This window comes from Miniopterus natalensis, chromosome 7, assembly GCF_054644295.1.
Source record: "Miniopterus natalensis isolate mMinNat1 chromosome 7, mMinNat1.hap1, whole genome shotgun sequence".
In the NCBI taxonomy this organism is placed as follows: domain Eukaryota; kingdom Metazoa; phylum Chordata; class Mammalia; order Chiroptera; family Miniopteridae; genus Miniopterus; species Miniopterus natalensis.
In genome coordinates this window covers 35,695,430-35,709,125 of record NC_142087.1, presented here as the reverse complement: position 1 = coordinate 35,709,125, position 13,696 = coordinate 35,695,430, and the positions used below count along the sequence as shown (strand labels likewise).

The 13,696-nt window shown below is 46.4% G+C and overlaps 1 protein-coding gene across 2 annotated transcripts; it reads right to left on the bottom strand.

Moving 5' to 3' along the window:
• Positions 1–221: 221 nt before the first annotated feature.
• LOC107541560 (uncharacterized) lies at positions 222–8,736 on the bottom strand. 2 transcript variants are annotated; one of them, XM_087818609.1, is made up of 5 exons: positions 8,337–8,736; positions 6,992–7,163; positions 5,224–5,402; positions 4,324–4,420; positions 222–767 (listed from the first exon to the last, which is right to left on the bottom strand). In XM_087818609.1, the coding sequence occupies exons 1-5, from the start codon at positions 8,716–8,718 to the stop codon at positions 575–577; spliced, it is 1,023 nt and encodes a 340-aa protein (XP_087674735.1). In that variant the 5' UTR covers positions 8,719–8,736; the 3' UTR covers positions 222–574. The 2 variants fall into 2 exon arrangements, with proteins under 2 accessions (XP_087674735.1, XP_016074149.1); XM_016218663.2 differs by having other exon boundaries at positions 222–731.
• Positions 8,737–13,696: the final 4,960 nt, after the last annotated feature.

Genomic DNA, 13,696 nt, shown 5'->3' with positions numbered 1-13,696 from the left:
AGAGGTCACTTTGGGGACCAGGTCCCATCCTACAATTGTCCTTTGTGAGGCACCCAGGGCTTTCAGCTCTGGTGACCTTCTGACCTTCTGTCCTGGCCATCGGCCTTGCTCTGCTCCTGTCTGCCTACCACAAATAGTCACTGCTTGAATGATTGAAAGAAACAAATGAACAGTGATTAGAGTGTGAGGAAAGCTACCTAATCTAAGAAGCTATGCGAATTTAACAAAATGGAAACCAACAGCCCACTGGAAAACCCACAGACCTAGCTCAGGGTTTTAATTCAAATTCACATATTTACAACTTCTGGACGTTAGACCAGTAATTGTGCTCAGTCTCGTTATGAACGGCAGTAACTTCGCTCACGGCGCTGCCTTTCAGGAGGAAGTGAGGACGGAAGTAAGGCACTTAGCAGGTCTCAGTAATTGGTCAGTGTTGTCACTATTCTTAGTTTTTCAGATAAAATGATAGTAAGCCAATCTATATCTTGGACTTTAGCATAAATACGACATATAAAATAGTATTTCCCATTTAATCTGCCATAATCCATCCCCCTGAATCCTCCGCCTACAAAGCTCACTTAAATGGCACTTCGTTAGGAATGTGAAGCCCACTGAGACAAGCCAGGATGCTGTCAATCAAATTTTCCATCATCTGCTGCCTGGCTCGATAAGTTGCACTTCCAACGTGAGGTGTCAGAGTGACGTTCTCCAACTTCAGCAAAGGGTGATCTCTGAAATGCAGATTAATTGAGGAAAACCATGCAGAGCTGTTTTGTCTCGTGAACTTCATATTCTGGTTTCACATCCCCACCCTGAAATGCGTAACACACTCCCATTACACCTAGGCATGACCACCACTCTAACCCTGGTATGAGGGACCTTACATTTTTGGGTACAAAACACATATCCTAACTGCATCCAGGCCGTTAGCACACAATGCCACAATGTGCACGGTGGGTTAAACACTGGCCCACAAGACAGAATAGGGCATTCGGGGACATAGGTGCTGGTCCAGGACCATAGGACAAAGCAGAATGAGCCTTTGATGGGGAGATGCATTCAGAGGGAAAAGATCTATTCACTAGGATTAGCAGGTTAGAGGGACTTCTCTTCCAGGAAGAAGGCGAAGGATGGGAGTCAGCCTGGAATAATGAGGTTTTCAGTGAAGTGGGTCAGGCAGATTAAACATGATGGATAATACTAGAACCCAGCATTGGAAAAGGGCTGTAACCTGACCCACCAGGGCCTCCTGACTATTTTAATGCAGATAGAGGCCAAAGTAGCCATGTGACCATCCGAGCTATTGAGGCTCAAGGGGCACAGCTTTGGGATCTTATGGACCCCAAAACCTATGGAGGTTCTCTGGGGGCCCTTGTCACTATGACTGCCCAAGTGCCCAGGACTAGTCCACTTAGGGCATATCCTGTAGTACAGCTGGCAGGGATAAGAACTCTCCTGAAAACACTTGTCTTCCCCGCAGGCAGCAGTGGGCCCTGCTGTCTGACAGCATACATTGGAAAACACAGGCTTTGTCCCAACTGACTTGGAACCCAAAGATACCTGAGTCATGACCAATTGTAACACCTGTCCATAATAATATCTGAGGTAGAGGCCAGAGCCAATTTTGTTGAGAAAGCACAGCAAATACCTCTGTAATTGTTATTGATTTGCTGTGACCATATTGCAATATGGTGTAACACTAGCATTCTTGGTAGAATTTAACTACCTCATGTAAAAAAGTCATATAATACTGATATTGACAATCAATTGTATGGGGAGATTGAGTTAAAACGTCCTCAGAATATTGTACCAATGGGAAATGGCTGGCTTGAGAACCAAGTAGATTTAGCTAAATAGCAGGTAATTTATACACTAACAGTACTGCATAAGTTCATCATAAGGTACAAATAGTGGTAGATCAATGGGCAAACAATCAAATTAGTACAAAATACAAAAATGCATGTAATGGCCTTATAGGATGGGTTAGTTGTTGCTTAAATCAATCCCTGCCCCACACTGGCTCTTCCAAATGTTAGGCATACTCATCCTGATACTATGGCTGTATCTGTCATATAAAAACTATAATAAATGTAGATGCTCCAATAAATATGATCATTTTACTGTAAGACGGCCTAGGTCAAGGGTCAGGGAGTGGCCCATGTAGCAAAGGATGAACTGAGCAGGCAGGCTTGGAGTGCTCAAACCCTGCACGTTCCAAAGATAGGCCTCTGGGAGATAACCTCTGAGCCCTTGAGCTATACTACCTATAAGAGTGTCATCTTGTCTTTGGGAACTTGAGCATAGCCAGACAGCTGATGCTAACAGTGGAATTTGTGGTGAATGCCTATTTTTGCTCACCTGGAACCCTGGCCCACTCTATGTCATTGTGGAGAGTCTGGAGACTAAGTAGCTAATGTCAGACATGTGGGCAGTGCCTAGGTGACCCCTTGGTCCCAAGGCTTGGGTGCACTTCCTGGTTAGAAATACCTCTTGTGTGCTGTCAAACCCCATCCCTGGAGCAGTGACTGCTATCCACACGGCTCCACTGAGAGAGGGCAACTGGGAGCTCATACCTCTTTCTCCTGGACTCTACCCACACCTGTTTACCTTTGCTGGATTTCATCTGTATCCTCTCACTGTAATAAACGGTAAGTGTGAGTACAAAAGCTTTTCTGAATTCTGTGAGTCTTTCTACCAAATCACTAAGCCTGAAGATAATCTTGGGGACTCCTTACACTATTGGCAAATGAATTTTTTCTTTTTAAAATAATCTTGTAGTAAATCCTTGTGTAAGGCAAAGAATACTTATATAGTGTGACTAAATAATCCCAAATATCCTCAAAAATGTCTCCTCAAAAATCAAGATGAAAACTGAAGTATGTCTTATAAAGATAATACAGAGATTAGAAATTAGTATGGATATGTAAAGATTAAGTTATTCATTAAATAATGGCTGAATCTCTTGGCCACAAAAACCATTTCACATGGGACACTGCAAGCACCACATATTGGAATAAACTGAGCTTTGGGATATAACCCTGGTATTTGCCCTGTGACTTGATAGTAACTCTAATAAAAAGCTCATTTTAGCAGACTAGACAATAGGGGGATCACATGGCTTCTAGGTTTTTGAGAAAGTGGACAAATGTCTAAAATGTTCATGCTTCTTAATTTATATTGAAATTATTTTTTGTTCTAGATTAGTAGTGCATAAACACTTGTTCTCAGGACCTCTTTACACTTTTAGAAATTGAAAACCCCAAAGAACATTTGTTTATGTGGGGGTCTATCAACATTTACTGTATTATAAACTAAAACTGGAAAACATTAATACAATGATTCGGAAGCACACATTCCTTTCGCTGTCAGAGTGTCACCATGTGTCATTAATCAGCACACTTGTGAGAAAATATGAGTGGAAAGTAAATCACACCTGACAGTATCATAAATATAGTTTTGACTTCATGGACCCCTAAATGGGTGTCCAGACCACCTTTTCAGAAACTCTGTAATGTCATTCAGCTGACAGGAACTTGCTTACTGGACAGAAATCAAAGCTGGAGGAATCAACACTAGTTTAAAGAATGACAGTAGCCCTAACAGCCTGGACCTTTGGGTCAAAACACAAGAGAAAATGAAATTATACAGAAATAAATGTAAAATTCCACGCATATGCTTCAAAACCAGTGGAGGGAATAACAATTTCCATTTTAGCTGACTAAATAGTTAATGAGTAAGGGTGTGCTGCCAACAAAAACTTTGTGTAACTTTTCTGCAGTGGTTAGGCTGCCACAAAAACATTGTGTTCAGTTCTCCACAGCACATTTCCAAACAAAAGCGCTGCAAGACAATAGTAATGACAAGGTGTCCCGAAATGCCATTGCTTAGGCTACAATGAAAGGATATGAAGATATTTAGCCTCAAAGAAAGACTAAGATAAAACAAATTAGTTGTCTTAAAACACATGAGGGTTTGTAAAGAAGAAAACCTGTTACCCTTCAATGCTGCAAGGGTGACCCAGGGTCAGGGGTTTGGGGAGGACTCCTGGTTCAACAGGAGGAAGACAGCTTGGTGCATGTCTATCCATGGGGCCAGCTGCCCAAGCATCCTGAGCTCCTGTCCGTGGAGGTGTGGAAGCAGAGGCCAGACTGTCTGCAGAACTGGACAGGTCCCCAGAGGCCTACAGGCCCCTCCTGGCCAAGAACTCAACAATTCTGTGTCAACACAGCTGCAAAAGCCAGAGCAGTGATTTCTGAGCCCCCCACCCCTTTACCTCTCCACTCCCCAGTTTGGAAAGGACTGGATACTGCCTAGCTTCCTTACCTGGGCAAGGGCTCTGGGTGCGACACGTCCAGTGCAGCTGCTCTAATGACCCCAGTCTGAAGAGCTTCCACCAGGGCATCCTGATCGACTAACAGACCTGAGTCAACGAGACAAGTCCTCTGTGGTCACCACAGTGAGGCAGTGCACTGGAAAGACACTCTGGTCACATTAGCTACTTTCCAAGGTCATTGGCCTCTGACATTCCTGAAAGCATGTAGTACCCATCTAGAGGGTCTGAGTTTTCTGAGAAGATTCAGCGTGTTAGCTCGGCCCTGTGAAGCTGCAGGGCAGGAGCTGTTGCCCTTGTTCACAGAGAATGCGTGGGTGGCGGTGGCAACCCCGGGTCCACATCCTGAGCTGCCAACCCTGCAAAGGCCAGCAGCCCAGATGCTTGGCGTTAGCACTGACCCTCAGGTGTGCTGTCACGGCCAGTGTCTCGAGGACTCTGGCTCTCTTTTATAAATGCCACTCCCCCCTCCCCCCCCAGTATTTGGTTATGTCGCAGGGCCCACCACCTCTTGTATACAAACACATACAGCGCTATGTAAATGTCAAATACCACACTAACACTATGTTGTTTTTTAAAGTGAAGGCTCAGAAGATTCATCCCCATACATTTTGCTTAATCACACCTAGAAGATGAAACTGTGATGCCCCTACCCTGAGTAGATGCCCGAACCTGGATTTGAAAACCCATGTTGCAGTGTTCTCATTCCTTTTTATACTAATTTGAGGTTCAACAAGATGTGAAGACAAAAATCAGGAATGTTTCTGGGTAGAAGCTCACCCCACCAGTCTAGGTGGCTCTTCAGCCACTCAGGGGAAAGGCAGAAATGCAAAGAGCTGGCCAGTGGCTTTCCTCCCATCTGGTTTCCTAGCCACACACACAGCGGCTGGTACCTCTACCGATGTTCACGAGGATGGCGGTGGGTTTCATCAGCCTCAGCTCCTTCCTCCCAATCAGCCCCTGCGTCTGGGATGTCAGGCTCAGGGCCAGCATCACGAAGTCTGACTGCTGAAGCAGGTCCTCCAGCCTCTCACAGTAAGTGGCCCCAACAGCTTCCTCCTCCTCTGATTCCCTATGTGGAGATCAAGAAAAAAGAATCACATTCTCTAGACAGGAATTCATCAAGTTGTTCCAGGAAGGACTTTCTGAGGGGAGCCAGGGACTCGGTCTATCCCCAACATGGGTCCAGGACTGGGCCCTGGAAATCCTTGGGCACCTGGGTTCTCGGAGCCGAGCCCTAGTGTCTGCAGGGTTTCACACCAGACCCACAGTTCCCTGAGACCAAGACCTTCCTCTCACCCATCTCTGAACCCAGGAGTCTGGCACAAGCCTGATCGTGTGGGACATAATTTTAGTCGTGTCAGAGCATCACTGAATGTGGGCAAACACATTGCAGTTCCCAGAAAGCAGAACAAAACAAAACAGGAGAGGGCCTGGGAGTGCTGACTGCTAAACAGAAGCGAGGAAGAAGCGAGAACCCAAGGGTCAGATGTGGTCAGGATTGTGTTTTAGTTTTGATCCAATCTGAATTCCTGCTCCAGCCACCCCAGACAGCTGATTACTCAATGGAAATTCCAAGCTCCAGGAGGTCACAGCATCCCAGGTAGCCACCACTGCTATACACACACAGAATACAAAATTATACAAACTTGTCCTAACCTTTCTTGGCCAGGGATGCCTGGAGGAAAGACGGATGGCGGGCATGCCCAGCTCCCTCCTCAACGCCCTGTCCGCATCCCTTACCTGTCCTGGAGAGCTCTGCCTTTGCCCTCTCATCACACTGAGACTTATCTCCACTATCCATCGTGCAAACAGTGATTGAAAAAGGGGATGGTGTGGCTCAGTTGGTTGGCATCACCCCAGGCACCGAGAGGTTGTCAGTTTGATCCCTGGTCAGGGCATACGCCTGGGGTTGTGGGCTCAGTCCCCAGTAGGGGGTGTGCAGGAGGCAGCGGGTCAATGTTTCTCTCTCTCATTGATGTTTCTCTCTCTTCCCCTCTCTCTAAAAAATATCAATACAAATATTTTAAAATAATTAAATAACATCAACTCCTTAAAAAAGAAAAGAGAAAGAGGATGGGCTCTGACATAATACCTCCTGGATCACTAGGCCACGAATATCTCATCAGCCAGAATTCCATTCCACGTGCCCCGGGAAGCCACTGCAAGGGGCTGAGCAATGGCTGTCCTCTGGCTGATTGGCAGAGCGGACTGGGCATCCAAGAGCAGGCCATCAGCCCCTCAGGGAACGTGTAGATGAAGTGAGAGACAACAGGCAGGTTGGAGGGTTGTTTGGAGACAGAATCAATAGGACAGGGTGTTGAGCTGAATTACATATGAAAGGAAATGGTGAGCATATAGCTCAATAGTAAAGGAACCAAATGGCTCAGTGGGTGTGGATGGCATCTCCCATGATAAAAAATCGCTTGAGAAGTAAAAAGAAAAACAATTATAGGTGAGTTAAAATCTCTTTCTGGTGAAATTTCTTAATGGAAACAACTTACTTAATGGTAATTGTAACAATACCACGATCCCTTTCTGGACCATTCTGGAAGAGTAAGGCGTCTGATGAAAAATGAAGAGATCACACACCCAAGCCCCATCAAGGCTGCAATGGCTTCAGTGCTGCTCGGTTCCCTTCCAGTCCACTCTGAGCCTCACCTGCGCTTCCTGTTGTGGTACAGAATCCTCATTTCGAACGCCCTGGCCCGCTGAGCGACCTTGTAGCCGATGCTGCCCATGCCTACGATCCCCAGGGTGGACCCCGTCACTTCCTGACCCAGCCAGTTTCGGGAAAATTGCTCTGTATCTGGTGAGACGGCCATCTGGTGACCTGAGATACATGAGAAGACAGGGGAGTGGAGATGGCACCAGACAGAAACTCACACCCCTTCTTGGCACCTTTAGCCAAGGTCACAAGGGTATAGGATGCTGGTGGCAGACCACAGTTGTCATGCGTTTCTGTGTGACAGCAAACAAATGTTTCTGCAAGGGAAACAAAGGGACAGACGGCAGTGTCCTCATAGCAAAGCCAGCACTTCCTGGTGGAAAGCGTTACAAGAACAACTCCTTTCACATTAAGGAAGGGTTTCTGGTTAAAATTGGTTTGGGGTGTGTCTGTGCGTATGTGTCTGTGTGTATGTGACTGTGAGTATGTGTGTGACTATGTGTGCATGATTGTGTATATGTATGACTGAATATGTGTATGTGACTGTGGAGCTGTATGTATGTGATTGTGTGTACATGTGTGGCTGTGTGTATGTGTGTGGCTGTGACTGTACATGTGTGTATGTGTGTGGCTGTGACTGTACATGTGTGTATGTGTGTGGCTGTACACATGTGGCTGTATGTGTGTGACTGTGTATATATGGGTGGCTGTGTGTACATGTGTGGCTGTGTATATGTGTGTGAGTGTACATGTGTGTATGTGTGTGACTACATGTGTGGATGTATGTGTGTGTAACTGTGTGTACATGTGGGTGACTGCATGTGTATGTGTGTGAACCACAATCAGAAACAGAAAGAGCCTACATCTTGCTTCTCTCTCTCCAGCCCCTTCACACCAAAGCTCCGTTAGGAGGCTGGTAAGTGCTGAGCTGCTACACTGCCTTTCCTGGGGATGCCCCCAGAGATGTCCAGTGCGTGGACAGGTGGGATTCTGCCTACCTACTTGTTCCTGACCAGCATTTCCACAGTGGTGCTGAAATGATCACACACATACTTTCCGCCTGGCGTGAGTGGGTGGCATTTGATGGGGCAGAAAACGGCTGCCCTCAGACAGACTGCTGAATCACTTGTTCCTGGGGCTGGAATTGGGCACTAAGTGGACTGCAAATGAGCATGAGGGGGCTCCAATCCCCAAGTGCCACCGAGTCCTGGACACAGTATAAAGAAATCAGGGCCAGAAAAAGATTTGAAGTTTGAAGGTAAAGTTATATTTGTTATGTATTAATAAGTGTCTGCCATCTGATCTCTTGGGAAAACCAGCATCTCCAACATGGTTTACCTTCCACTACTCTCCGGGCTGCTGCCAGCAGTAAGGCCATCCCCATGTCAGCCGTGGGACTGGAAACAGCCTGTGGTGTGTTGGCCACCTTCACACCAAAGCTGGCGATGAGCTTCAGGTCCAGGTGGTCTAGGCCGGATCCTGGGCTGGCAACAATCTTTAAGGCGGGCAGGCTCTGCAGGAGCTCCAGAGTAATAGCTGGCTTCCTGTCCCATATATATACAGCCTGGATCTTTGGACCCAATTGTGTTTTATTTTCCAGAAGTTCTTGCATGGTGATGAGATGAAAGTGTTTCTGCAGCTCTCCAACATGATCTTTACAAATCCCAGATGGTCCTTCAAATCCAGACACCAAAACTCCTGGTCTGTCCTGATCCCCCATGGCCTGCAGAAAGGCAGCTGTGATTTCTGCTGTCAAAATAGAGTCTGTAAGAGAACAACCTGTGCGTTCTCCTGCTACTCTTCAGATTCTCTAAATTACAGCAAGGCTGGAATTCATTCTGAAAGTCAATAGATCCAGAGCTCTGAAGACCCCAGTGTCTCCATCACACCCTCCGAGCTGCCTCCAATGACACCATCCTGGTAATACCCCATTGGTGTGACGCCCAACCCTGGAGTGTGCTTCTAGTGAAGATGGTACAGTGATGTGTTGGGAGATCACTGCTTGCCCACGCTCTCCCTACGCTGGGAGACAGCCTTTGCAGAGACCAGGACTGAGCTTGGAAGGTCTAAGAGGCCTGCCAACAACCAGGTGAGCCTTGTTATGACTGCATCCCTGGTCAATACCTTGTTTAAAGTTTCATGAGAGACCCTGAACCAGAACCACTCAGATAAGCTACTCCTGGATTCCTGACCTGAGCAATTGGGAGGTACAGATGTTTGTTATCCAGCCACTGAAATTTAGGATAATTTGTTATGTATGCAGCAATAACTAATAAAATTGACTATGGACAAAAAAGGGGTTCTACAGAAAGTAACCTCATACCGGGATCAGGTCATAAATCTTAACTGGGAAGATCACTGCGGTAGTCATGTGCAGGCACGTAGCTTTTTTAGTAAAAGGTTTATCTTTGCCTTACAAAACCCTGTCCAGCAGGGCCAGGCGTGGCTCAGTGGTTGAGCGTTGACCTAGGATCCAGGCGATCGGGGTTTAATTCCCGATCAGAGCACATGCCCGGGTTGCGGGCTCGATCCCCATTTGGGGGCGTGCAGGAGCCAGCCGATCAATGACTCTCTCATCATTGATGTTTCTATCTTTCTCTCCCTCTCCTTTCCTCTCTCTGAAATCAATAAAGATATGTTTAAAATAATAATAATAATAATAAAAACCCTTATATATGCATCTTTGGGTCACGCCTTAGCTAAAAATGTTTAACATTTGTTCAAAGCTGAGAGTGCAATTGGTTTAAAAAAATTAGAGGGGGGGCAACTTCAAGATGAGAAGATTTTTAGTTTATTTTTGCAGAGAGGATATCTGAATCCTGATAGCTTTGTATTTGGCTTTCCATTAGCTTTGGTTAAAGAGCAATGACATCCACCCATCACACCATTATTGTCAATGGTTTTATGTGGAAAAGGTCCAAGATTCTCCAAGTGACTCATGGCTGCTCCAAATAATAAGAGGTTGTGAGCCCTGGCCAGTGTTGTTAGAGTGTCTTTCTGGCCATCCAAGGGCCACAGATTCGATTCCCAGTTAAAGGCACATACCTGGGTTGCAGGCTCATCCTCACCCTGTTGGGGCATGTGGGGAGGCAACCAATTGATATCGTTCTCCCTCTTTCTCTTCCTCCCTCTCTCTCTCTCTCTCTCTCTCTCTCTCTCTCTCTCCCCCTCCCTCTCTCCCTCCCTTCTGCCCTCTCTAAAAAGCAATGGAAAAAATATCCTGGGAGGGAGAGGATTCACAACAACAAAAAAAGAGGCTGTGAGATTCCCAGTTGGGAGAAATGGAAGTAACAGTGATGGGAGCACTGGGCAGATGCAGGGCTCTCCTTTCTTGATCTTGTTCTCTCACACTGGACTTTGACCATCTCCAATCAAGGGCCAGAGTCCAGCAAAGGAGCATGAGACATTTGATTCGATAGACAATTATCTGATCAGTACACATATAGATATGAGGACCTAGAAGATTAAGATATGCCAGAGGCAGTGATTCCAAGGTGGTGGCAGATTAAATGGAAGCTACACTGACACTCTCCCAGGCCCAAACTGAATTAAAACTAAAATATAGAAAAAAACAACCTGAATAGTCAACTGAAGACTAGTTGGCAAGCACCCTCATCACCAAGGACCTAAAGGGGAGACCACATAGAGACTGGTGCAGAGGTGCAAGAGGCTGGCAGCTGAAGGTTTGGAGGGAGATCTCAGTTGTGGGGGGTTCCCACTGAGGACTCTGGGGCCTAACCCCAACCTGGGCTCCCCAGCCCATGGCACCAGATCTGAGCAAGGTGCCCACACAACATCGACTATGACAAGCAGCGGTGTGTCTACCTGCCAGGGAAAGACAGCTGGATATATAGGCACCCTCTTAAAGAGCCAACACACAAAGTTTGATGTGCAGCCACTCACCTTGGGCTCCAGTGGAGGGAAGGCAGGGTGGACTAGAGCTGTGTGAGGAGAATCCAGAGATGCAGCTCTAGGGACAGAGCTCAGAGGGCACCCATGTGGATTCCTGTACTGAGTCACTCCCCAATACTGCAGAGGACACATTTCTCAGGCAGACCTTTATCATCCAGGTGGCTTTTGCCTGGGAGGGAAGCAATTGCCTCACCTATTGGGCCAATCTGTGAAGATTATATCTTGCTGTGGTCTACAGCCTGAGGCTCATTAAGAGACTGAGAATAACAATCAGCCTGCAGCCAGAAGCTGACCTCTGGATGTTTTGAGTCTTTGCCTGATCTGCTTCTGGACATGGGGCTTGGAAAAGCAGATGTTGGTGGACATCTTGGTCCTACCCAAATGCATCCAGCCCCAGCAGAGGAGCCACAAGCTGTGGACCACTGACAGCTCCAAACAGGGTACCCAAGGCTGGTCACAAACAGCATCTGACATTATACTGCACCAGAAACCCTCCAAAAAGACTGGGAGTCCTAAAAGATCTACCTAACACATAGAAATAAACCCAAACAGGCAACCAAAATGAGGAGACCAAAAAAAAAAAAAAAAAAGGCCCAAATGAAAGAACAAGAGAATTCTGCAAAAGAAGAGATAAATGAAACAGTGATAAGCAACCCCCCAGATATAAAGTTCAGAATAATGATTGTAAGAATGCTCAACATCATGAGAAAAGATATGGAAACTTTGAAGGAAATTAAGAATGACACAGCAGAAATAAAGAATACACTGGAAGGGATAAACAGTAGATTAGGGGAAGCTGAGGACCGGATCAGAGAATTAGAAGACAGGGTAGAAAAAAATCACTCAATCAGAAACCCAAAAAGAAACAATAATTAAAAAACAGAACAGTCTAAGGGAGCTGTGGGACAGCATGAAACATAACAATATTCACATCATAGGAGTACCAGAAGGTGTAGAAAGTAAACAAGGGTTAGAGAACCTGTTTGAAGAAATAATGGCAGAAAACTTCTCTAACGTGGTGAAGGGGAAAGTCACACAAGTTCAGGAGGGATAGAGAGTCCCAAGCAAGAAGAACCCAAAGAGGCCCATGCCCAGACACATCATAATTAAAGTGCCAAAAATTAAAGACAAGAGAGAATCTTAAAGGCAGCAAGAGAAAAGCAATTTGTTACCTACAAAGGAGCTCCCATAAGACTGTCAGCTGACTTCTCATCAGAAACTCGACATGCCAGAAAGGAATGGCATGAAGTATTCAAGGTAATGCAAAGCAAGGATCTGAAACCAAGACTACTCTATCTAGCAAGGCTATCATTCAAAATACATGGTGAAATAAAAGAGCTTCCCAGACCAAAAAAAAAAAAAAAGAAGAAAAGAAAAGAAAAAAAAGGCTAAAGGAGTTTATTACCCCCAAACCAGCATTGCAGGAAATGTTAAAGGGACTGCTGTAATTAGAAGTAGAACACTTGGTAAAGGTCCCCTATGAGGCCGTCTGGACCAGGGCTTTTGTTTGCTGGGAGTTTGCTTTGATTTTATCGGTTGTTATTGGCCTATTCAGGTTTTCTCCCTGATTCAGTTTTACATGATCTCACTCACATGTGGAATCTAATGAACAAAATAAACTGATGAACAAAACATATCCAGAGACATAGAAGCATGGAGCAGACTGATGAATCTCAGAGAGAAGACGGGGGTGGGGGAGTGGGTGGGGAGAGATTAATCAAAGAACTTATATGCACATATGCATAACCCATGGACACAGACTAGTGTGGTGAAGACCTAAGGATGGAGGGATGCAGGGTGGAGGGGATCAATGGGGGGAAAAGGGGAGATCTGTAATACTTTCAACAATAAAGATAAAAAAAATTTTAAAAGATATGCCAAAGGGTTTACAGATTCTTTGACAATCTGTTTGCTAGTTCACGATTAATGAAAACTGCACTGCTTGCATCTTTAATGTGAGGTTTCTTGAGTCACCAGGTATCAACAAATCCAATATAACTTAAAACCAGTACTATTACAATATGTCTCAGCAAAAACAGGTGCTCGGCTCGTAAAAAACTGGATTCATGTAAGGGAGTAAACTATGAACTAAAATCTGATGTGGGTACACGAATTTTACCCATTTAAAGCTTAATGGGCCTTTGCCTACAGCTTAGAAAAATAATAAACACCTGTCCAAATTAACCTTTAAATCCTGGCAGTCCCTGAAGCCGCCTCATCCTCTCTCAAATGAGGCAACGTTGCATTTCCCCAGTTAAATCCTTTAGGGTCCCTCTATGCAGGTTAGGATGGGTCTTAGGATTGAAATGCCGCCCCCCGTCCTAGGTGAGATTTGGGGTCACAGCCACGTCCATTCTGCAGACTTCCGCCCTCGCCACTACATACTAGGGGCACACTTACCTTTTCAAAGCACCCTAGATTTCAGGGACACACTGGCGGAAACCAGCCTCAAGGTAGGTTCCTTACGGAGAAGAGCGAGAGTAAGAGAGCACGGCGACCTCCTACCTGCCTAACACACCCTACCTGCCCCGGGCCCGGCCCCGCCTCTCCCGGACCAGGAGATCCCACCCTCTGCCCGGGCCCCGCCCACTGCGCCCCGCCCACTGCGCCCCGCCCCTGCAGGGACCAGCAGACCCCGCCCTCCGCCCCGACTCCGGGCCCCGCCCCGAGTCCTCCGCTCCCCTCCCCGACTATGCCCGCCCTCTTCCTGCCCCTCGGGTCTGGCCACGCCCCCTACTTTAGCTTCCATCCGGAAGGCAGCGGAAGTCGTAGCGGAGCGCACCGGA

Excerpts from the sequence above, each read along its gene's own strand:
- LOC107541560 (XM_087818609.1), bottom strand. The coding sequence starts at position 8,718 with ATGGGGGATCAGGACAGACCAGGAGTTTTGGTGTCTGGATTTGAAGGA. Across the intron at positions 7,164-8,336 it reads AGCCCGGAGAGTAGTGGAAG|GTCACCAGATGGCCGTCTCA; the intron begins GTAAACCATGTT and ends CATGTATCTCAG. Across the intron at positions 4,421-5,223 it reads CCTCGTGAACATCGGTAGAG|GTCTGTTAGTCGATCAGGAT; the intron begins GTACCAGCCGCT and ends TCGTTGACTCAG.